The sequence below is a fragment of the Amblyraja radiata genome, chromosome 1, assembly GCF_010909765.2.
Source record: "Amblyraja radiata isolate CabotCenter1 chromosome 1, sAmbRad1.1.pri, whole genome shotgun sequence".
NCBI classification, from domain to species: Eukaryota; Metazoa; Chordata; class Chondrichthyes; order Rajiformes; family Rajidae; genus Amblyraja; species Amblyraja radiata.
In genome coordinates this window covers 70,190,839-70,215,492 of record NC_045956.1, presented here as the reverse complement: position 1 = coordinate 70,215,492, position 24,654 = coordinate 70,190,839, and the positions used below count along the sequence as shown (strand labels likewise).

Below are 24,654 nucleotides of genomic sequence, written 5' to 3'. Positions count from 1 at the left end.
CCTTCCTATCAGCTTCCAACACACTTTGAAACAAACTTGCAAGACAGGAACACTCTGAACCTTTCACTGCTGCATCAGGCAGGGGAGGTGCAATTGGATTTTTTTTTAAATCTACTGCTGAGGGAGGCAGGGGAGTGCTGGAATCTTACATTTCGGAACGGCTTCAGTTCCATTGGAGGAGACGAGTGCATGGTGGAATATTGGGTTGGGGGATCACACCATTGGGGGAGCAGACCCAACGGGTCTGCACTTGGTCTAGTATACTTTTAAAATATACTTTTAAAACTCTGTGTGTGTGTGTGTGTGTGTGTGTGTGTGTGTGTGTGTGTGTGTGTGTGTGTGTGTGTGTGTGTGTGTGTGTGTGTGTGTGTGTGTGTGTGTTGTTTTGCATGTGAAACGTATCTCCCCCTCCCTCTCTTTGGGGGCTATGTTGGGGGCTATGCGTCAGTGGATAGGGCGGTTATGGGGTAAAAGGAGCAAATTAATAATATTAACATAATATCAAGGGGGGTAGTCAGCATGAGTTCAGAAATCCACTCCTTGGTCAATTATTTCCCCAGATTTTGAATTAAAATGTTCACAAAACTCAATTTTTAAAATATAAATGCCGCTTGCCAGTTGCCGACATCACAATGCCCACATGCCCACCAATCCAGGCTCATCTGCCTCCTGGCCCCAACTGCCCCCCCCCCCGCTGCTGTGGCTTAAAGGCGCAGAAAGATCGAGAAAGTTCTGCAGAACAAAGATTCCGCTATAGGATCTTTGCCTCACGAGCTGAACCATCTCCTCATAAGTTCTGCAGAACAAAGTTTCTACAGCTCCGTTCCGCTACCGCTGAACCTTCTCCTCACAGCCGACACAGCTCGCGAAGCCCCGCCCAACTGCGCGATCATTCCAGCTGTGGGTTTCCAGAATCAGAAGCCGCATCTCTCTCTCTTCTATTGGCAGCCCGGCTCCCCCCCGGCCCGGCCCTGTCACGCTGGCGGAAGCCACAATCGACTGGTCCCCCCGCTGCTTTTCACCGTCCTCAGATCGCTCCGTGCCTCGCGCTCGGGCTGCCGCCCCACTCCTCTCCCCCCCCCCTCTCCTTCCCCCCTCTCTCCCTCTCCCCCAACCCCCTGCCCTCCCCCACTCGCCCCTCTAAATCCCCTTGCCCCCTCCCCTTCCATCCACCTCCCCCCTCCACCCCTCTCTCTCCTCCCATCTCTTGCTCCCCTCCACCCCCCCTCTTGCCCTTCTGTCCGTCTCTCCCCATTCTCGCTCTGCCCTCACTCTCTACCCCACCTCCCCTCCCTCTCTAGACACGCCTGCAAGTTGGGGGCTAAGCGTCAGTGGGTAGTGCGGTTATGGGGTAAAAGGAGCAAATTAATAATATTAATATAATATCAAGGAGGGTAATTAGCATTTGTGCGGGGGTATAGTTAGTGTGTGTGACGCTGCATGTCGTCGTCCCCAGCCCCCCCCACAACCACACGTTGGGGGAACAGACCCAACGGGTCTGCACTTGGTCTAGTATTATATAAAACTCTGTGTGTGTGTGCATGCGCGAGTGTGCTGGCGTGTATCATTTCGCCTTTGAAATGCACCTCCCCATGAAAACCAGACGCGGAAACGGGGAAATGTTTACATATTTCGGTAGATATTTTCCTTATGATTTCAAAAATCCACTCCTCCGTAAATTTGTTAATTATTTCCAAAGATTTTTATGATGATTGTTCACCAATCTGATGTTTTTTTCGAATCTGACCGCTGGCCAGCTGCTGAAGGCACAATGACGGTAAAATTTTTGCATATTCTGGATTATAAAAATCCACTCCTCTGTAAATTTGGTTCATTATTTCCCGAGTTTTATACTAAAATTGATCACCAAACTGACATTTGAAAAAAATAATAAAGCAGCCGCTGGCCAGCTGCTGACGTCACAATGCCTTTGTCCCCCGCGACCAGCGGCGCAGACTTTCAATGTGCAGCCAGTTACATGGATTGAAGCCCGTTAACACGTGATCAAGTCGTCCAGCGCGCTCCGCTGGGTTTCTTGAAGTTCAACAACATGGTGGCGGCGGTCGTTATTGCGGAAAGAACTAGCAAGTTCTGCAGTTCCCGAGGTCACCGGAGTTCACCGGCTTGCTTTTGAAGAACTCGCACGGCCGGGCCGCTCGCAAGACCTTTGAAAAAAACCACGCTGTCTTCTTGCTCCAGCTGCCGGGAGCGAGTGATTATTGCATTCAAGAACCAGCCCTCACCTCTGACGATGCACCCCCCCCCCCCCCCGCTCCCTCTCGCTCCTCCCTGCCTGTGTCCCCCTTCCTGCCTCCGTGTCCCCCTCCCTGCCTCCAAGTGCCTCTACCCCCCACCCTCTCTCTCTCCCCCCTTCCCCCCCACTCTTCCCCTGCTCGCTCTCCCCCTCCTCTCTCTCACTCCCTGTGTGTGTGGGGGTGGTTAGTGTGTGTGTGACGCCACTGACCCCCCCCACCCACGCAGAGGGAACGGTTCCCCCTTGGTCTAGTAACTTATCAAACTCTGGATGTTCGCTTGTGCGGATGCTTGCTTTCTTGCTTGAACTTTTTCTTTGATTCACATCTCCTCGAAAACCCAACGCGGTAACGGTGAAATCTTTACATATTCCGGTAGAGGTTTACCTCATGATATCAAAATACCCTCATCTGTAAATTTGATTCATTATTTCTCCTCATGACCAACTGCGCAGTTTTGAACACGCTGTCGGCTGGGCAATGTTTTCCAGGAGTGCCGTCACCACCTTCCCCTCCTCCCCCCGGTTCTTCAAAAGACGCAGAAAGAACGAGCAAGTGGGCTCTGTTCTGCAGATCCCGACGGCGCTTCCAAGAGCTTCACAGCGCTTCCAAGGTCACCCGAGGTCACGGGTGCTACGGAGCTTCCCGGCTTGCTTTTCAAGAACTTTCTCCTCGCGAGTGAAGTCACCCACGTCCCCCCCCCCGCTGCTAACCGCTCCTATCCTGCTACTCCCCCGCTGCTATCCACTTCAACTCGGGTTTCCAGAGAGATGGAGAGTGTCGGGCCCTGTACTAGAGCACTCTCTCTCTCCTTCTCTCTCTCTCTCTCTCTCTCCCTCCCTGGGCTCTCCCTCCCTGGGCTCTCCCCGCTTCTCGCACGTCCGACTCCCCTCCACCTCTCCCCCCCCTCCATTTCTCCCCCCCCCCCGTACCCCCTCCTCACTCTCCATCCCCACTACCCCCCTCCCTTCCCCTCCCTTCCCCCACTCCCCTTCCTCTCTCCCCTTCTATCTCCCCCTCCACCCCTCTCTTCCCCCTACTCTCCCCCCCTTCCTCTCTCTCCCCCTACCCACCTCTCCATCTCCGCTCCCCTCCCCCCTCTGCCCTCTCTTGCCCATTCTCCCCCCCCCCCCCCCCCCCCCACTTACCTCTCTCCCCCTTGGTCTAGTATAATATAAAACTCTGATCTTGGATGTTTACTTGTGGGGATGTTTGCTTGAACTTTTTCTTTGATTCGCATCTCCTCGAAAACCCGACGCGGTAACGGTGTAATGTTTACATATTCCGGTAGAGATTTACCTCATGAATTAAAAAAATAGCCTCATCTGTAAATTTGATTCATTATTTCCTGAGTTTTTTACTAAAATTGTTCACCACTCCTTTTAAAATCTAACGTGCTGGATGACATCACAATGCCTTTGTTCCTCGCTGCAAGCTGCACAGAATTTTCAACGTGCAGGGGCACTGTTTTTCACAGGCTGCGAATTACGTGGTCCAGCTGCCCTCCCCTCCCCCCCGGCTCTGGATTAAAGCTGAAGAACACGTGATCAAGTCCTGCTGCGCGCTCTGCTGGGATCCTTGAAGTTCTACAACATGACGGCGGTCGTTATCGCAGCGCAGACGCGGACAAGCGCAGTGGAAAAGTGGCCGTGGCTGCCGTCACAGGGGACGATCTCTTCTCGGTCTCCCCCCCGATCGTCGGTCACGCTGGTGGGTGTGCTTACCCTTGCGGAAGCCACGATCGGCCGACCCTCCGTTGCTTTTCACCGTCCTCAGATTGCTCCGTGTCTCGCTCTGGTCCACGACGGACGCAGCCTAGCTCGGGCACGACGCCTGATGGGGAGGCCTGCTCTACGACCTGGGTAGATGCTACCTCCACCCCCTCCCTCTCTACCCCCTCCCCGGGGCAGAGAAAGAGAGATGGGGGGGGGGGGGGAAGGAGAGAGGGTGGAGAGGGAGGGGGGATGGAGAGTGCCGCACACGGCTGTGGCATGCAACAGACACCTGAGCAGGCTCACGGACTCGCTAGCCGCCCGCCACCTCCGCGGGAGGAAGAGACCACCCCCCACTTGCACATGCAGCAGGAGGTTGAGCACTTGATAAAGTAGTCAAACTGTCAACATAGGCAGTCCTCGATTGTGTCAATACTCGCACTCGGCCGGACGTTCGCAGCGCAGCGCCCCGCCCCCCATTTCCTCTCTCTCCCCCCCCATTCCCCCTCTCCCCTCCATATCCACCTCCCTCCCTCCCTCCCCACCATTCCACCATCCTATCTCCCCCATCTCCTTTCCCCTCCCTTTCCCCTGTGTGTGTGGGGGGTGGTTAGTGTGTGTGTGTGTGTGTGACGCCGCAGCCCCCCACCACCACCGTGCATTGAGGGGATGGGACCCAACGGGTCCCCCTTGGTCTAGTAATTTTTATAATACATACCATTATAGTAACTTCTCTTTTGCAGATATTCAAATCATGTACATCATTAACATACATGCGCTTCAGGGCACAACGAACGCTGTTGTGAGTTCGAACTAAGAACACTATCGAGAATCCACCTGTAACACATTTAAACATGGATTTATTTATTTTTTTACACATCTTCAAAAAAGCATTGAATTACACAAATTTAAATTATGTTTTTGCAGCTCTAATTGGTCAATTCATGACATAATAGGGGGTTGCGTGTTGTTATATCTTATTTAATACAACCCCAATATCAGTATTTTTAGCTGGTAACTTGAAAATACTGAGCTTTTTATCACCTCAAAAGAGCCAATTAAAAGCTTATATCAGGATCAAGATCCTCTGTGGACTTATTCTTCCCTGCCTCCTTAGCTCCATCATCTCCTTTTCCTCAAATCTGGTAACCCCAAGAAACTTTACTGCACATTTGTTATTTCCCTTTGCCAACCATGAAATTCCCTCCCTACTAAAACACTGAAACCTCTCCTCCTTTGCAAGGGTGCATTCATAGAAACATAGAAACATAGAAAATAGGTGCAGGAGTAGGCCATTCGACCCTTCGAGCCTGCACCGCCATTCAATATGATATGGCTGATCATCCAACTCAGTATCCTGTACCTGCTTTCTCTCCATACCCCCTGATCCCTTTAGCCACAAGGGCCACATCTAACTCCCTCTTAAATATAGCCAATGAACTGGCCTCAACTACATTCTGTGGCAGAGAATTCCAGAGATTCACCACTCTCTGTGTAAAAAATGTTTTTCTCATCTCAGTCCTAAAAGATTTCCCCTTTATCCTTAAACTGTGACCCCTTGTTCTGGACTTCCCCAACATCGGGAACAATCTTCCTGCATCTAGCCTGTCCAACCCCTTTAGAATTTTGTAAGTTTCTATAAGATCCCCCCTGAATCTTCTAAATTCTAGCGAGTACAAGCCGAGTCTATCCAGTCTTCTTCATATGAAAGTCCTGACATCCCAGGAATCAGTCTGGTGAACCTTCTCTGTACTCCCTCTATGGCAAGAATGTCCTTCCTCAGATTAGGAGACCAAAACTGTACGCAATACTCCAGGTGTGGTCTCACCAAGGCCCTGTACAACTGCAGTAGAAGCTCCCTGCTCCTATACTCAAATCCTTTTGCTATGAATGCTAACATACCATTCGCATTCTTCACTGCCTGCTGCACCTGCATGCCTACTTTCAATGACTGGTGTACCATGACACCCAGGTCTCATTGCATCTCCCCTTTTCCTAATCGGCCACCATTCAGATAAGTCTACTTTCCCGTTTTTGCCACCAAAGTGGATAACCTCACATTTATCCACATTATACTGCATCTGCCATGCATTTGCCCACTCACCCAGCCTATCCAAGTCACCTTGCAGCGTCCTAGCATCCTCCACACAGCTAACACTGCCCCCCAGCTTCGTGTCATCTGCAAACTTGGAGATGTTGCATTCAATTCCCTCGTCCAAATCATTAATATATATTGTAAATAGCTGGGGTCCCAGCACTGAGCCTTGCGGTACCCCACTAGTCACTGCCTGCCATTCTGAAAAGGACCCGTTAACTCCTATTCTTTGCTTCCTGTCTGCCAGCCAGTTCTCTATCCACATCAATACTGAACCCCCAATACCGTGTGCTTTAAGTTTGTATACTAATCTCTTATGTGGGACCTTGTCGAAAGCCTTCTGAAAGTCCAGATATAATACATCCACTGGTGTTATATCAGGACTTTCTGCAGATTGTATGACATCAAAGATAGAGGCAACAGGATTCATGTACCGGAGATAGACAAAAAATGCTGGAGTAACTCAACAGGACAGGCAGCATCTCTGGATAGAAGGAATGGGTAAGGTTTCAGGTCGAGACCCTTCTTCAGACTGTGAGTCAGGGGAGAGGGAGACGGAGATAAGGACGGGTAAGGTGTGAAAAAGAGACATCCAAGGAATTAGGCTCAAGGAAGTGTAGAATAGATCATTGTTAGCTCGGAGAAGACAACGAAGCATACAGAGATAAAATTTAAACAGAGGGACAGTCAGACTGATTGGAGAACTAGGAAGGGAGGGATGGAGAGAGAGGGAATGTAAAGGTTACTTGAAGTTAGAGAAGTCAATATTCATACCACTGGGGTATAAGATGCCCAAGCGAAATATGAGGTGCTGTTCCTCCAATTTGTGCTGGACCTTACTTCGACCCAGGACAGAAAAGTCAGTACAGGAATGGGAGGGGGAGTCAAAGTGTTTAGCAACCAAGAGATCAGGTAGGTTTAGGCAGACTGAGCGGAGTGTTCAGCAAAAATGATCGTCGAGCCTACGCTTGGTCTCCCCAGCCAAACATACATTATCCACAAACTTTTAAGAAGGAACTGCAGATGCTGGAAAATCGAAGGTAGACAAATATACTGGAGAAACTCAGCAGATGAGGCAGCATATATGGAGTGAAGGAAATAGGCAACGTTTCAGGTTTGGCGGGCAGTTTACACCCCAGCGGTATGAACATTGACTTTTCTAATTTCAGGTAGTCCCTGCTTTCGCGTCCCCAGCTCTCCCTCAGCTCACTGTCTCAGCCTCTTCCTTTCTTCGTCCCGACCCCCCCACCCTCACATCAGTCTGAAGAAGGGTCTCGACCCAAAACTTCACCTATTTCCTTCGCTTCATAGATGCTGCTTCACCCACTGAGTTTCTCCAGCATTTTTGTCTACCTTCTTATCCACAAACTTAATCACTGGACAATTGGTGATGGAAAAGGGAGCTATTCAACATCCAAGACAAGACTGTCAAGCCAGATATCAGCTACAGGATGCATAGGCAATACCACGTGTTTAAAACAAACTATGTGTATCAGGATTGATTACCATAGAAATATAATTGAAAAGTAACAAAGCTATATTAAGTCTACATTGAAATCATTTAAACCGCATTTAGAAGACTGCAAAGTGTTCTAGTTATTGGATTATAAAAGGGCATTAGTGATTTAGAGAGTATCAAAAAGAGTTACAAAGAAGATACAATAAATGCGTGGATACACAGATGAGGAAAGCATAAACAGACTCAAGTTTCTTTGCCTGAGAAAAGATAGCTATAAGATGATGCAAGAGATCTATAAAAATCTGAAACATCTTTTATTTAGTTGTTGCAGAGTTAAGGTTCTGCCCATACCAAGAGGATAGATCAGTAAATAGAAGGGAATTCAGAAAAAAAATTAAATTCAAAGTGTAGTAAAAATGTAAAACTGTGTCAAAGGGATCAGCTGATGAAAATGGTACTCACATTTAAGGGTAAGATGGACAAGAACACAAAGGGAAAAAGGAATTGGGAGTTTTCATATATTAAGATAAGAAACAATGAGATGGGGGTCAAGTGGAACACATTCACTTGCATTCATTAGCTCTGTGGAGAATACTTGCACGACCCAAAAATGTTCTACCATTTAAAACTTTAAAACATTTTCAGAAAGTTTGCCACAAAACATTTTTTGAACGATTTACAATAAAAACAACTCATTCTAATTTACTGTGATCAGAATATAGTTGCTGCTATTCATAGCCTCTTCCTTCTTCCCCATAATGTGTTGATCTTATTTAAATACCAGAACAGACCTCACATGGTGAATGAAACAAAACCTGCCAAGTTGCTTTTAAAATGTTAGTCTTGCCTACAGTTCAAGACTAATTTTTAATCAACTACTTTCAAACAGATGGAGTAATTATGAGTTAACAAAAACATGACCAGGCTTGTACAGATGTTCTGTCAAGAGGAATGTGATAGTCTGGGCTTTCTGACATCCAAAGCTCTAGTGGACTTCAAGAGGCAGTCAGGCAGAAGAGACCTTTGAGCAAGCAATACAAAAGAAAATAAACATGGTCACATGGATGACTTTTCACCTTTACGAGTTTTAACATTGCTGGATCTTCTTCCAGATGAAGGCAGACATGGAAACTCTCTTCCTGTTCACAAAACCACACTGAGATTGGTTCTATTTGCAAAAACCATTCTGCCTCATTAATACCCATAAATCAACTTTATGTGGCAATGGAAGCTTGAACTTTCATTTTTACATCCCTTACTGCATTTCATCAGTTGATATCAACCAGTGAACTTATTTCAAAAATTAAAGAATTGGCTTCACCCCAGGAGTTAGTAGCAGTCAACACACCCATGCTTTATCTATCTCCAACTTACAGTTGCAGGTCACATCAATTCCCCTTCCCATTCTCACACCAACCCATTTCAGTCTTTTCCACTGCCATGACGAGGCAAAATGCAAACTAGAAGAACACCACCTCGTATTCTGGCTGGGGTAGTGGAGAAGGCTGAAACTGGAAAATTTGATGTTTCTAGCACTAGATTGTAGCCTACAAGCCATAGGAATGAACATCAAATCTTCCAATTTTAGGGAAACTACTTCTACGGTGTTACTTTCCCACTTTTTTGTTCACATTTTTCATGTCCATCATCTACACACTATTCTAAGTTTTTTTCTCCCTTGGCCTTCACTGCCTAAACCCTCCCTCATCTGCCCATCATTAATCCCCTGATCTAGTTCCACTCTGGTTTCATTTATCAGCTTCTAGTCTCTGTCTTTACCTTCCCCCTCCCCTCACCCCATCTGCCTATTGTTTTCCTCTCCAATTTCCATCCATTACCCAGCTTCTCTCTTAATTCATCTTTCCTCCCCAACTAGGTCGAATTGCCCATCATCCCCCACTTCCCCAATTCCTCTGAACACCTATCAGAGCCACCCTCACCTATCATTTCATTGTTCTGACCATCTTCCCTCCATATTCGCAGTTCTGATGTTGAGTCAAGACCCAAAACATAAACTATTCTTTTGCTGATGTTGCTTAACTCACTGAATAGAAACATAGAAAATAGGTGCAGGAGTAGGCCATTCGGCCCTTCGAGCCTGCACCGCCATTCGATATGATCATGGCTGATCATCCAACTCAGTATCCCATCCCTGCCTTCTCTCCATACCCCCTGATCCCTTTAGCCACAAGGGCCACATCTAACTCCCTCTTAAATATAGCCAATGAACTGGCCTCAATTACCTTCTGTGGCAGAGAATTCCACAGATTCACCACTCTCTATGTAAAAAATTATTTTCTCATCTCAGTCCTAAAAGATTTTCCCTTTATCCTTCAACTGTGACCCCTAGTTCTGGACTTCACCAACATCGGGAATAATCTTCCTGCATCTAGCCTGTCCAACCTCTTAAGAATTTTGTAAGTTTCTATAAGATCCCCCCTCAATCTTCTAAATTCTAGCGTGTACAAGCCGAGTCTATCCAGTCTTTCTTCATATGAAAGTCCTGCCATCCCAGGAATCAGTCTGGTGAACCTTCTCTGTACTCCCTCTATGGCAAGAATGTCTTTTCTCAGATTAGGAGACCAAAACTGTACGCAATACTCCAGGTGTGGTCTCACCAAGACCCTGTACAACTGCAGTAGAACCTCCCTGCTCTTATACTCAAATCCTTTTGTTATGAATGCTAACATACCATTTGCTTTCTTCACTGTCTGCTGCACCTGCATTCGTACTTTCAATGATTGGTGTACCATGACACCCAGGTCTCGTTGCATCTCCCCTTTTCCTAATCGGCCACCATTCAGATAATAGTCTACTTTCTTGTTTTTGCCACCAAAGTGGATAACCTCACATTTATCCACATTATACTGCATCTGCCATGCATTTGCCCACTCACCCAACCTATCCAAGTCACCTTGCAGCCTCCTAGCATCCTCCTCACAGCTAACACTGCCTCCCAGCTTCGTGTCATCCGCAAACTTGGAGATGTTGCATTCAATTCCCTCGTCCAAATCATTAATCTATATTACTAAAAGTCTGTTCTTGACCGGTTTTGACCATCTGTGCTGCGATTTCCGAGAGAACGCCGCCACCTACGGCCGTCATTTTTGGCCACCTTGCTCAGAGCCCCCCTCCGCCGTATATGTGTGCCAAGGATTTTTCCCGTCGATTAAAAATGACAGAGATATTAATGATTTTACAAAATTCCCCATTCTCTCTGCTGCCCCTGCTGGTGGCAGGGGGGAGGGACTATAAAACCAGGAAGTGGTGTGCCCCAATCAGTGTCTGCAAGCTGGAGGAAGGCAGAGGGTCACGTTTCTCTGAGCTGTGAATAACACTGAACACATGTCTACTCAAATGTAAGTGTCCTTAGTGGTTCTAAAACGCTTGCAGAATGTGTCTATTGGTTCTAAAATGTTTGCAAAAATTGTCTCTTTTGGTTCTACAATGCTTGCAGAATGTTTTTTAGGTTCTCCCCCCTCCCCCCCCCCCCCCTCCATCTCTCCCCTCTTTTTCTCCCCCCCCCCCCTCCATTCCTCCCCTAAACCCCCTCCCCTCCACACACCCCTCCCCGTTCCCTCCACCCTCCCTCCCCTCCCTGCTCCCCACCTCCCCTCTCAGCACACCCTCTCCCCCTCTCTACCCCCCCCTCCATCCCCTCCCCCACCCACCCTCCCTCCCCTAAACCCCCTCCCCTCCACCCTCCCTCCCCCTCTCAACACCCCCTCTCTCTCCCCCTCACTCTCACCCTCTCTCTCTCCTCCCCTCCTCACCCACCCTCCCTCTTATCCTCCTCTCCACCCCCCTATCCCTCTTGCCTCTCTCTCTGTGTCTCTGTCTCGCTCTCTGCCTCTTCTCTCTCTGCCTCTTCTCTCTCTGCCCTCACTCTCTACCCCCGCCCGCCCCCCCCCCCCTCTAGATGTGACTGCAAGTTGGGGGCTATGCGTCAGTAGATAGGGTGGTTATGGGGTAAAAGGAGCAAATTAATAATATTAATATAATATCAAGGGGGTAATTAGCGTGAGTGCGGGGGGGGGATAATTAGTGTGTGACGCTGCGTGCCACCTCCCCCCCCCCCCACAACCGCACGTTGGGGGAACAGACCCAACGGGTCTGCACTTGGTCTAGTATATATTGTAAATAGCTGGGGTCCCAGCACTGAGCCTTGCGGTACCCCACTAGTCACTGCCTGCCATTCTGAAAAGGACCCGTTTACTCCTACTCTTTGCTTCCTGTCTGCCAGCCAGTTCTCTATCCACATCAATACTGATGTGGATAGAATTTCTCCAACGGTTTGCGTTTTTGCTCAAATGACATTTACCATCTTAAGGGAGGGACTGACAAGGCAGATGCATAGCATTATGCAATTTGTTTCCATGGCTTCCAGTGGTGCTGATCCACCATCAATTAACCAGCAGATGAAGTTGCAATAAAGAAAAATAAAGATGACTACACAAGAATATCACTCTTTCATTCATTTGAACTTTTTGTTACATACTGATTGAATTTGTCCAAAGAACATATCTTGCAATTAAGATATAATCATACGACAATAGAATCAAAGCAAAAAAATCATTCCCACTAATAAACTCATTAAGGACAAGTTCATCCAGGAGACCATCAGCAAGTGATCACCAGTACACAACATGGAAATCCATCAGTGATAACTCTATAGGATGAGCTAGCCAAAATCCAAGATTTCACTTGCAATAATAACTTAATTGTACAGTGAAACAATTTGCAGTATTTAGGACTGGTACATTGATAATTTGTCCAATGAAGTTCAAACTTGAAAAGTAAGAGTCCCCAAATAGAAACAGCTGTGATGGGAGAAGGATTGTAAGCTGGCATCATCGACTCTGAGTGAGCAAGTCAGCTCAGCAACACAGCTCCCGATTGTTGCAACTATTGGGGATAATAGGGACCAAAGGCTCACAGAAGTTGCCTACAGCCCCATAACCGTTCGAAAATACAATCCTACCCATTCCATTAATCTCGCACAGACTTACTCATATGTAGGGGCTGTGCATAAGTAAGGGACGACCTGTACTACTCTGCTTCTTTCAATTATCTTGATCACAATAGAATGACTGGGATGCTGACAATTATGAAGCACAGCAGTGGAACACAATTATACATTTTATGAGACACTGAATCTACAAATACAATATGCCATCACCTGATACTATCTCTTAAAGCATCCAACTACTCAACCCAAAGTTTTCTGTTCCTCACTGACTTCATTTAGAATTATGCTCCAAACTTTAGCACAACCATGTTCAAGACAAACACGATTCTGACGGGACAGCACTTGATCAGTAATGATATAAAAGGGTCAGCATGGATTTAATGCTTAAGTCTCTACCATGAGACAAAAAAACAAAACAGATTTAACCATCAATGTTAACCCAATGCTAATATTTTAACACTGGGTTAACATTGCATGCACTGGATGAAAACTTAATGATGGCCAATCCAGTATTAACTTCCAAAAATAAATTGGACATGTCCACCACAGATTTTCTGGCAACTAGTGGTCTGTCACCTCCTTTAATCCAGACAAAATTACGAGGACATTTGAAATTAGCCCCCAGAAGTCTTCTCGATAATGTGGACTACTGCTCTGATTGGCGGGTCGAATATGCCCCCTGCAGCCGGGGCTCTGGAACTCCGGCCCTGCTGGAACCGGCAGTTCCATTCCCATATCCGACTTCCGAGGCCGATATCTCTGCTCCCAAGACAGCCCATTCCAATACCATTGGATTCCTCTCAGAGGCCTTCTGTTGGTCCAGCAACACAGATAGCACAGAAAGGCTTTGCAACCAAGTATGCCAGAAAAACAGTGGTGGACCTGTACTTTAAAAAGGAAAAGTTTGTAGAGACAATTGAAAGGAGAGAAAAAGGACAATATGCAGTACAATGAGCCAACTGTCTCTCTCCTAAACCGCTAAATTCAACCATTCCCAGTGGATCACTTACATTTCATAGAGATCATCTTTCATTCTTTTACACCTTCAGTATAGGCTCAACATGTTCAACTGTTTGTCAGAAGACAACACCTTGATCTCATGAATCAACTTCGTGAACCTTGCTGAACCGACTCAATCAAGCAAACCCATAAAATATACAGCTCACAAATGGACCTTTACACAAATTGTGGTCTCACTGTGAAGTTATTGCAAGGCATCCCTTCTTTTATACAATCTCCATTCCAGCATTGGCCAATATACTATTCTTCTTCCTAATTATTTACTGCACCTGAATGCTAATTGTGTTTCACATTCAAGGATATCTACATCCCTTTATTGAACCAATAATCTATTCATACAAATATATTAACCCCAATGCACAAGTTCTTACTTGTATAGTAATCCATAACACTTTAGCTTTTTGTTTGGAAATCCAACAGCAACGAATTTACTCGTTCCTTTCATCTAGCTTGCCAGTTACATCAAAGAATCTTAATAAATTAGATATGCATAACTTCTAGTAGATAAAATTAGGTTGATTCTGCATAATTGTGTTATGATTTTCTTAACATTCTGCCTCTATTTACTGAACAATGGATTCCAACATTTCTCAATAACTGACATTAAGGCCAAGTGGTCCAGTTTTCTGTTTTGTCTCCCTCTTTTCATCAATAGTTTTTAAATTTGCAGATTTCTATTCGGCTAGGACTTTTCCCAGAACCTAAGGAACTTTGTAAGACTACAACTAAGGACACCTCTGTTAAGCAGGTTTATCAGTATTCCATCTACAATCAAAAGTAACATCATTTTGTGGCAATTATACAAATTGTAGGAAGGTATAAATATCAAACGTACAGCATGAAGAACCTGTTAGGGTTTTTAGGAGATTCTATACAAACAGGCATAATTGTTGAAGCTAATATATGACATTAATTTTATACTGCAATACATAACTGATTAGATAATTTGACTATAGTACAAATTATCTCTGGGCAATAATCCAGGGACTCATTTATAAAGATCATGAATCCTGCCATTGATATTTTAATCCACTTGGTTTAACGTTTACATGCTTTTAATTTACACATATCTGGGATACTGAATTTGATTGACAATTTCATATTTTTCAAATGGGATCATCAACAGGAATTTTGTTGTGAGCTACTTAACCTTTACAAAAAGTGCCTATAAAATAACTGTAACTGTGAAAATGCAGGAATGGAGAACCACAGTCAAGATGTGAATGAGTAATACAGAATATTTCTATATTCAAGTACAAATTACTTTATCCTGCAAAATATATATATTGACAAGCTTAATACAAGCCTGCTTCTATCCTGGCCTGAACCAAATGATAGCGCAAGTCAGCTGCGCCAACATATGACCTTCAACTCAACTGAATTCCCCACTGCAAAACGTACATTTTGCTGCAAAAGTCTAAGGATATCATGCCCACTGACAGCTGAACATTTTGAAATAAACCACTTAATTAGTAGAATTTTAATTCCTCCGTATTTGGGCATATAGACACAAGGCTTTAGAGTACAAGTACATGCCTCCAGATTACAATTACTTTAACCATTACTGTACAATTTCACAAATCTGTCTAACTCGGCCTATATTCAGGTATTTTAATTCTGGCAAAAATAATTACATTCAACTATATGTTAGTGTTGGGAATTGCTGGTCGGCGTGGACTCGGTGGACTGAAGGGCCTGCTTCCACGCTGTATCTCCAAACCAAACAAATATCTCAATGACTTGCTTGCGAACAGAAATCCAATGTCTTTTGGACAATGCCAAAAAATATATAACACATCAATATATGTATGCAAAAGTACCTGCCAGCCTATTCTACAGCACCTCTGAAACCATTCATGATAACCTATTTGCCTAAAGCAAATTGGAAATGACATAAATTGGGCAATGCTATCATGGCTATTCTTAAATAGGGGGACAATCTTAAATAGGGGGACAAAGGCATAGTGGTCAAGTTCCTGAACTTGTGAATAAAATTCTGGTTACTACTCCAGAGACCAGTTTTCATTCCATTAAGCCAAATAAAATCAAGCAAGAATTATTTTAAAGGGGCTTGAAACTATACCATGAAGTTACTAGATGGTTCAAACTAGACTTGGATTACAAATGTTGTTCAGGAAAGTAAATCTACCATCCATACCTTATAAATCAGTCTGAAGAGGGGTCCGAACCTAAAATGTCATCTATGTTATCCCGAGATGCTGCCTGACCTACTAAGTTACGGAACCATTGTGGATTTAAAAAATAAATAAATACGTTTTATTTATATGCAACTCCAGAAACTTAAATGTGGCTGATTCTTAACTGCCTGAAATGCTGGAATTATTCATGTAAGTGATATTAAGAGATCCAATTTACCCCAAGAATGTATCTTTTACAAGTAAGCATTCATTCCTATTGTGTTGATCCATTCAATAATGCAATGGGTCAGTGGAATTATAACATCAAGATGTAAACCTAACAAGTGCCAGTATTTAGATAGAAGGTGTTGCAAAAATGTTTTGCAGTCACACTCTGACAAAACAGAATGTTGCTTATGAGAAGATCACACTCCAAAATATTTTGTTAGAATTAGTCTTCCCTGCACCTTTCCTGTTAATTGCAATTTGCCAAGAGGGTCTATTCATACACTGACAGTGAAGTTTCCCAGGAGGAACAAATTATGTCTCTGGAGTACAGACCAGGGATTTTTGAAAGCAGAATACAATCCTCCATTCAAACTTAAATCAAAATAAATGGAAGGCAGTGGACTAACTCAGGTTAACGATCAGTACAATACACAGGTCATGCATTGCAAGATAAAGATATGTGGACAATTTGATCTAAGTATTGAGCTAGAAGTCAGCAATACATCTGAAAGAGTTCAACTTTAATTTAAATGTGCAGATGTTTGATTAAGCTGCAAGATCTTTCAGCAACTTAAAATTGTTCTTTGAAGAATACATGCTATAAAAGTAGGAACAGAAGAGTCACATCCAAGTTAGCTGCACTTTAGTAAATCCTTCTGTTCTTAATTTTTTTTTAAATCACAATGTTCCTTTAAAGGAATGAACATATTTTATAGCTGCAATAGGACTTATTAAAACATATCTGGTTGTCATGTGCTGAAAAGATGAATTACACCCAAAATACACCAGTTATTACTTTTAGAGGCATTTGGCTATGTATAAATCCACTGTACTTTTATTGTATGAGATGTTGTTAGATGCATTGATGCAAAGCAGCACAACAAATCTAAAACGTTATATTTTGCTTCCAGCAAGACACAATCCCCTATAGAGGCTGACACACAAGCGTCCATTATCTGAGGTAATGTCCATTCCATTTTCTTGAATGAACATTTTTTAGGGGAATGAGAAATGACAGTAAGGTTTAGTTTTTATTTTAAATTAACCTTTTAGTTGACCTTTTAGTCTGTCAAAATTTGATTATTAACCACTATTTAGCATAAACTTGAATTGCATGCCCAACAAATGATTCAAACCTCAAGGAGATAGCATTGTTGTGATGGAATATAACTCAAGTGATTGGAAACAGCAATACAGTATGTCTCCTTCACCAAAAAGACCGAAAGATGGAAACAAAGTGTAAAAATAATATCAGATATCGAAAGAAAAATAATGAGCAAATGGGATAAAATTTAGTTTAAAAAATGGGATATGAAAACAATGAAAAATGTCCCTGTTTAGCTCAAGTTTGTCTCAAAAGTGCATAATGATGCTATTTGGTACACTTCGAAGTTGATAGCCCTGCCATTATTAAAAGGCTAACCAGGCGATCCAGGCCCACTTTAATGTATTAGCATTGAACAATTTTCTGTAGGTGTTAAAATCATGAAAGTTTAACTAATGCTGCAATTGAATTAACATTTATCCTAACACGCAGCTTTTACTGTGAAAAAAAACAGGAAACAGAAAGCAAAATTCTCATGTGGTCTCATACTGTTCTCAACATATTGAAGGTGACTTCAATCAAGTCCAGTTGTTTACATCAATGATGGGAAAACTCCACTGTTAAAATCAACAACTACATTTTCTGCCAAATGAGTGTCACAAACTTCAAAAGGACTTCTGATGGTGAGCTTATGTTAATGCACTGTAAGCAATTATGTACACATTTGTACGGTCAAGCATAATGATCAGGAAAGACAAATTAAATTCCAATGCATTTTTGGAATTAAAGCTTTCAGTCGATTAGTAAAAAGAATAAATCTTGCTGCACCTGAAATGTGCATCTACCCGTATCATAAACAGGTCTTGGAGTGAGAAACTTTACCATACCATAGAAGGTAATTAAGTTTAATAAAACAACAAAATGCTGGAATAACACAGTGGGTCAGGCAGCATCTGTGGAGAACATGGATAGGTGGAAGTGAGGAGAGGCAGGACAAAGCCTAGCAGGAAATAGGTGAATTTACAGAAGGCAGGGTTGGAGCGCAGAGGGCAGATGATGGACACAGGCCAGAGATGAAAAAACATAATAGTGGGCAGCACAATGATGTAGCGGGCAGCACGATGGCACCGCTGTAGAGTCGGGTTCGATCCCGACTATGGGTGCTGTCTGTATGGAGTTCGTACGCTCTCTCCGTGGCTGCTTCGGTTTGCCCCACACTCCAAAGACGTACAGGTATGTAGGTAAATTGGCATGGTAAATGTAAAAATTGGCCCTAGTGTGTGCAGGATGTTAATGTGCGGGATCGCTGGTCAGTGCGGGCTCGGTGGGCTGAAGGGCCTGTTTCCGCGCTGTATCTCTAAACCAAACATAAGATGTGCGACAAAAGGATTTTAAAGTTACAAAGCTGGAGGGAGAAATGTAGGTGAAAGGGGAAAAGGGAAATAGGTGTGTGTGGCACGGGGGGGGGGGGGGGGGGGATGGTATTGTAGTTACCTAAAATTGGATAATTCAATGATCATGCCATTGGAATGCAAGCTACCCAAGTGAAATAAGAGGTGTTGTTCCTCCAATTTGTGTGTGGCTTCAATCTGGCAATGGAGGTGACTCAGGACAGAAAGGTCAGTATGGGAAGAGGAGTTACAATGGTCAGCAACCAGGAGATCCTGTAGCCTTGGTAGACCGAGCGAAACGGACGTCAAACCTATGCTTGGACATTGACGTACAGGCCATATCGGGAACACCAGATGCAGTAGATGAGGTTGGAGGAGGTGTACGCGAGCCTCTCTTGCAGCCTTCTTCTTTCCCCCCCCCCTCCACAGTCTGAAGAAAGGACCCAACCCGAAACATCACCTAAAATGTCCTCCAGAAATGCTGCCTGATCTGCTGAGTTACTCCAGCACTGATATTTTTTTTGTAAAACAGCATCTGCAGTTCCTTGTATCTGTAATTAGGTTAAACTCAAAGGTTATTGAAAGAGAAGCCCAACAATCATGGGGCAAATGGAAAGTAGATGGAAGAATGAGTGGAGGAAAACCTATCAATGGAGTCCATTGAAGCCACAAGTTTTAAAAGGTTACTAGACCAGGTGCAGACCCGTTTGGCCCGTCCCCAAAGGCAATATTCCACCATTGACCCATAGCCCCCAACTGCGCAGGCGCAGCTGACGGGTTCCCGTTGTGATGCCAGAGATCCCCGTTTCACAAATGAAAATCAAAACTCAAAACAGGAAGGACAAAAAGTTTTATACCACTGTACTGATATGCATAATGCAAAGCAATAAAGCTACAAAATGGACAAAAGTTAATTGTAATTTTTTTTTTTAATCTCCAAGTTTGCGGATGACATAAACCTGGGTGGCAATGTGAGCTGCGAGGAGGATGCTATGAGGCTGCAGGGCGACTTGGATAGGATGGGAGAGTGGGCAGATGCATGGCAGATGCAGTATGTGGATATACGTGAGGTTATCCACTTTGGTGGCAAGAACAAGAAGGCAGATTATTATCTGAATGGTGTCAGACTATGAAAAGAGGAGGTGCAACGAGATCTAGGTGTCCTTGTACATCAGTCACTGAACGCAAGCATGCAGGTACAGTAGCAGGCAGTGAAGAAAGCTAATGGCATGTTGGCCTTCATAGTGAGAGGAGCAAAGAGGTCCTACTGCAGTTGTACAGGGCCCTGGTGAGACTGCACCTGGAGTATTATAAGCAGTTTTGGTCTCCTAATTGGAAGATGGACATTCTTGCTATTGAGGGAGTGCAGCATAGGTTCACCAAGTTAATTCCCAAGATGGTGGAACTGATAAATGTAGAAAGAATGGATCGACTTGGCTTGTATTCACTGGAATCTAGAAGGATGAGGGGGATGCTTATAGAAACATATAAGGTTCTTGAGGGATTGGACAGGCTAGATGCAGGAAAAATGTTCCCATGTTGAGGGAGTCCAGAACCAGGGGTCACAGTTTAAGAATAAGGGGTAGGCAGGCTATTTAGGACTGAGATGTTGTGAATCTGTGGATTTCTCTGCCACAGAACGCAGTGGAGGCCAATTCACTGGATGTATTCAAGTGTTACGGCTTAATTCAAGTCTTAAGGCTAACAAAATCAAGGGATATGGGGAGAAAGTAGGAACAGGGTACTGATTCTGGATAATCAGCCATTATTCGAAGGGCCAAATGGCCTACTTCTGCACCTATTTTTCTATGTTTCCTGTGCCACTCGCCATACTAGCCACAAAAAATAATGTACTCAAATTCTTTACAAACCCTTTGACAGTAATACATAAAGTGTCCACAGGAAACCAACTTCTATCAAATGACCTGAAACTATTGTTTAGATACATACTAAAAGAGGCCATCTCCCACTTCCATTTCAACACTGCTCCTTGCACTGAAAACAAATCAAAAACCTTGTAATAGAATTGGTCACAGACTTTGACATGGTTGCCATCTACAGTACAATATGTAAAGTGTGATTGGGGAAATTTTGAATCCTTGGACAAGGAGTTTGATTGTAACAGGAAAAAAAGCTCTAATATGGGAGGGAAAGCAGGGAAGCAAGAGAACTGGCAGGTGTGTTGGGACGATATTAAGCCGGTATGCAGACCGGCTGCGGGAGGCAGTGCAGTGCCTCAACAGTGGAGCGGGTCGCTGGAGGCCCTGCAACATTCTTGTGCTCGGCTGGACCGGGCGCTGCTCCAGTAGGCAAAGCACATGGACCGGGCGTGGCCGACAACATTGGAACAGCCAAACTTGGCCAGGCTGTAATGCCACTAGGACAGCAGACCTTCATGTGGGTCAGGTCACGAACCCTGCACTTATAACTGGGACTTGAAAATTGTGCCAAACTGACAACTGCATACTGTCTCAGTGTACTACTGCTATACACTTGTACTGCATCTGAAATGCTTCTCTCATATGTATCTAAGTGTACAAAACTGTACAAAAATTTCACTGTACCTTGGTACACGTGACATGTAAAGTATCATACACCCTGTGAAGTATTAGAGGGGGCTCCCAGAAGATTCTCTAGTTTTCTAATCAAACATCGGATTATACAATATTTGATATAAATTGACATTAGCAGCAAGGTAAGTAACAGCATAACAAATTTGCATTAAAATAGCAAAATATGTCCAATCATACTGAGAACACGTGGTGCTCTGAAAAATGATTTATTTCCTGTATCAGGTGCTCATCAAGCATTGAATGCAACCATCACTGTCGCTGCGAGTTACAAGTACCTCTGCCTCATTCTTTAACGATGGAAACAGAATAATCATAACCCACAACCATTAAAACAAATAGATAGTTTTGCTCTCACTTAGACCAAAACTTTGTGCATTTGAATGAATTTAGATATCATCTGGTATGTAACTAAAGGTTACATAAAAATAAAATAAACTAGTCGAGTGCTGAAGACAAATTGGCAAGCTTCCACACACCAGGTGGATCACTTTGGAAAAATAACAAAAACATTTAACTAGGTGCTCAAATCTGTGCAAACTAGAACATCATACTAATACAGGGCATTGATGTTGTAACACAGCAGAGTTAAATGACTAATTGGAGCTATCATGCAAAGAGATAAGATACCAACACCTCATCAAAGGATAGAAGAGTAGAAAGCTCAGTCAAGAGGATCTTAAAAGGAGCATTGATTTTGTGCATGTAATTTCAACATGTTACCTAAGTGTGAGTATGTAATACACTGCAGACAGACTAAAATGAAGACCATTTCATCTAATCAATGGGGCAAAAGAAACAGAATATATATTACTGAGGAAGGTCTTGTACTCAAGTGTGCTGGCACAGGAAGCAAGGTTGTAAGTGCAAGTTTTAAGCAAGTGTATGATGTGTCTAGATGCATGTCTGGTGGTAAGCCAGTCATAAATGCTTTGGATATTTGAAATCTTGAGCAAAAAACAAACTGCAAGAGGAACTCAGTAGGGTAGGCAGCATTTGTTAAGGGAAATGGATAGACATTATTAAGGGAAATGGATATCCTTTTTCATTCTGCCCATTTTCCTTCACAGATGTTGCATAAGAGAACCAGAATTCCTCCAGTACTGATTTTTTTTCCCCTCGAGAGGTAATTTTGGGGGTTATGGGACAAACATCTGACACAGCCACATTTATGTTGCAACATTAACAAACAGGACAGAATTAAGAAATAAAGTTGGACAGAATAGTATGCCAAGTTTTTACAACAGCCGGGTTAACTATAAACTAATCTTTGCATCAAGGTACCACTAAAATCACTTTAATCTAAAACACAACGTTCAACCACACTGTGTAACATGACACCAAAATATTGAATAAAAACAAATGTCTTAATTTTATTGATATAGGTTTGAAGTAACATAACGTATGAAGAGCTCTAATTTTTAATTGACTGAAATACAATGTTACATACACTTGTCATGCACTGCACTACACTGAAATGGTGTAACAAGTTATGATTTTGCCAAATAAGCTATTTTGCACACAAACAAAATTATACTTGCCACAAAAGTGCTAGCATAAACACTGTCAATTTCTAGTGATCAGATAATACATTTAGATGCGACTGGGTTTAAGGGAGAGAAGTGTCGGAACTCTCGTAAAGTAAACTTAACAGGGCTTATACGCAACATACAGTACAAAGAAAAGTCCAAAGCATTTTTCTACTTTATAGTAGGTTTGAACTATTATTGCGTTATTTTGCAGTGCCTGGGATGCCTCCTGCCCACCCCATCACACATTTCACATAGGTTAAAACGTTTTGTAAGTTTGATTTGTACGTGTTGGCCTGCAAAGAAAACAAAAACTGAAATTTGTCACACTTACATTAAGACACACGGCTGGCTAAGGGATCAAAAGAAGACAGCATTAAAATAAAATTCTACACCAGAACAAAGTGGGCAAACGACTACAAAAATGGGAGCAGGGGTGACACTATCATGTTGAGTGGGGTATCTCAAGTTCAGAGAGTGCAGCATCGTGAGCCATTACCCTACTTTAAACCTCTGGCTGACCTTTTTAAGAGTAGCTCGTCAGTAGGTAAACAAATACACGCTGGGAATGAAACCGAGAGCCTTTGCTGGAGGGCGCCGACGTGATGGAGTCGGGGGTTTGAAGGCTGCCCACGGGGCAGCGACTCCTCGGATGGGGATGAGGATTTGGCGATGGGGCAGAGACACCCTCTCGAACCCGCACCCTCCCTCAACTGTACAAAGCCTCGGCCAACACGCCCACCCACCATTCCGCTGCCCACCCGACCTACCCTCTGCGATCAGCTCCTCCACGGTCACCTGGTAACGTCCCACGCTGAACACCCTGCCCACATAGTTGCCAGCGCTGCCCGCCGACGAGCCGCCGCCCCCTCCTCCTCCTCCTCCAGCACCGACATATCCCGCTCCCTCGGGTTTCGATATACGCGAGAATTTCTTCATGATTCAAAAGAGGAGAAAAAAGCAACGAGCAACTTCCAGCAGTTGCGCCACGCCACGCCAGTCAGATGTTGCCGGCCACTGCTTCCTCTCCTGGCTGACTCGCTCCGTCCGTCCGTCCGTCTGTCTGTCGGCCCCGCCGCCTGCCCCGGGCCGGGCCGGCGGCAACTGCGCAGGAGGTGCCGGGCGGGCGCGCTCTTCCCCTCCCCTACCAGCCCAACGGCATCGCGTTCGGAACGGTTCAAACGGCTCGAAATTCCATCCCGTTGAAAGTTCGGAGCGAGCTCGGGGTGTGGCGCGCGCGTTGCTGCGTGAGCGAGCGAGCAGAGCAGCGCAGAGCCAGGCAATGTTAGTGCTTGTGCCGCGCTGCCAGCACGTCCGTCGCTCTAGTCCCCCAGCGATCTCTCTCTTTCACCCACAACTGACCGAAGATCATGGATCCTTGCCCCACAACCCGCCCCGACCTGCCAGCCTCCCAACATCACCCCACGCCCATTGGTCGGCCCGCCTCCCCACCTCCCGCCCCCTCCGGACATCTTTGCCGGTGGTTGGCTCGCACCGTTGTCAGTCGCGCAGCCGTGGTTGAGCTTCGTTCCGCCGTCAAGGGGCGGCGATGCGGCGCAGCGGTGGAGCTACTTCCTCACAGCGCCGGATACCCCGGTTCGATCCTCACCTCGGCCGCTGTCCGCACGGAGTTTGTATGATTTTCTCCTGTTTCCTCCTACATTCCAAAGACGTACAGGTTTGTAGGATAATTGGCTTCGGTAAAATTGTAAGTTGTCCCTAGTGTGTAGGATTGTAAGTGGGCCGAAGAGCACGTTTCTGCGTTGTATTCCTAAACTAAAGCCCTGCGTGACGCGGACGGAGAGCATTGGGTGGTGCTGCGGGGGTTCAACGGAGCGGACGAATGTTGCAAGTTGTTGAAACTGGCAACAAAACTTCATTGCAAAACCAAGCAAGTAGGTGTTTAAAATGCTCGCAAGCACACGAGCTGATGTCTTCAGAAACATGGTGGGCGTTTATTGCAGTAGGCGCCCACTCACCATCGCCCAGGAAAGTTTTCATAACTTCATACAAGTTGTAATTGACAGTTACCACAGAATTTTTTTTTAAAACAGGCAATAAAACTGAAATATATTTTCAAAAAATTTGATAACTTTCGAGTAGTGGCTGCAAGAAGATGACATTTGGGAGATTTGCGTGTTTATTCTGCTCAGGGGATTTTCCGTTTACCACTTGGTAAACCACAATGACATATTATGCAGATTCGTAGAGCGGTTCTGTTGTGGTGTGTTTTACTACACATAATA

General features: G+C 44.6%; 1 protein-coding gene across 2 annotated transcripts in view; it reads right to left on the bottom strand.

Moving 5' to 3' along the window:
• The window catches only part of bmp2k (BMP2 inducible kinase), a 73,507-nt gene extending 49,686 nt beyond the window's left edge, over nucleotides 1–23,821 (bottom strand). For both annotated transcript variants that reach the window (XM_033023921.1, XM_033023930.1), the window contains exons 1-2: nucleotides 23,179–23,821; nucleotides 4,683–4,801 (exon numbers count right to left, since the gene is read on the bottom strand). In XM_033023921.1, coding sequence (XP_032879812.1) covers nucleotides 4,683–4,801; nucleotides 23,179–23,347 — 288 coding nt within the window. In that variant the 5' untranslated portion in view covers nucleotides 23,348–23,821. The remainder of the gene's footprint in view (nucleotides 1–4,682; nucleotides 4,802–23,178) is intronic.
• Between the last annotated feature and the right edge of the window lie 833 nt (nucleotides 23,822–24,654).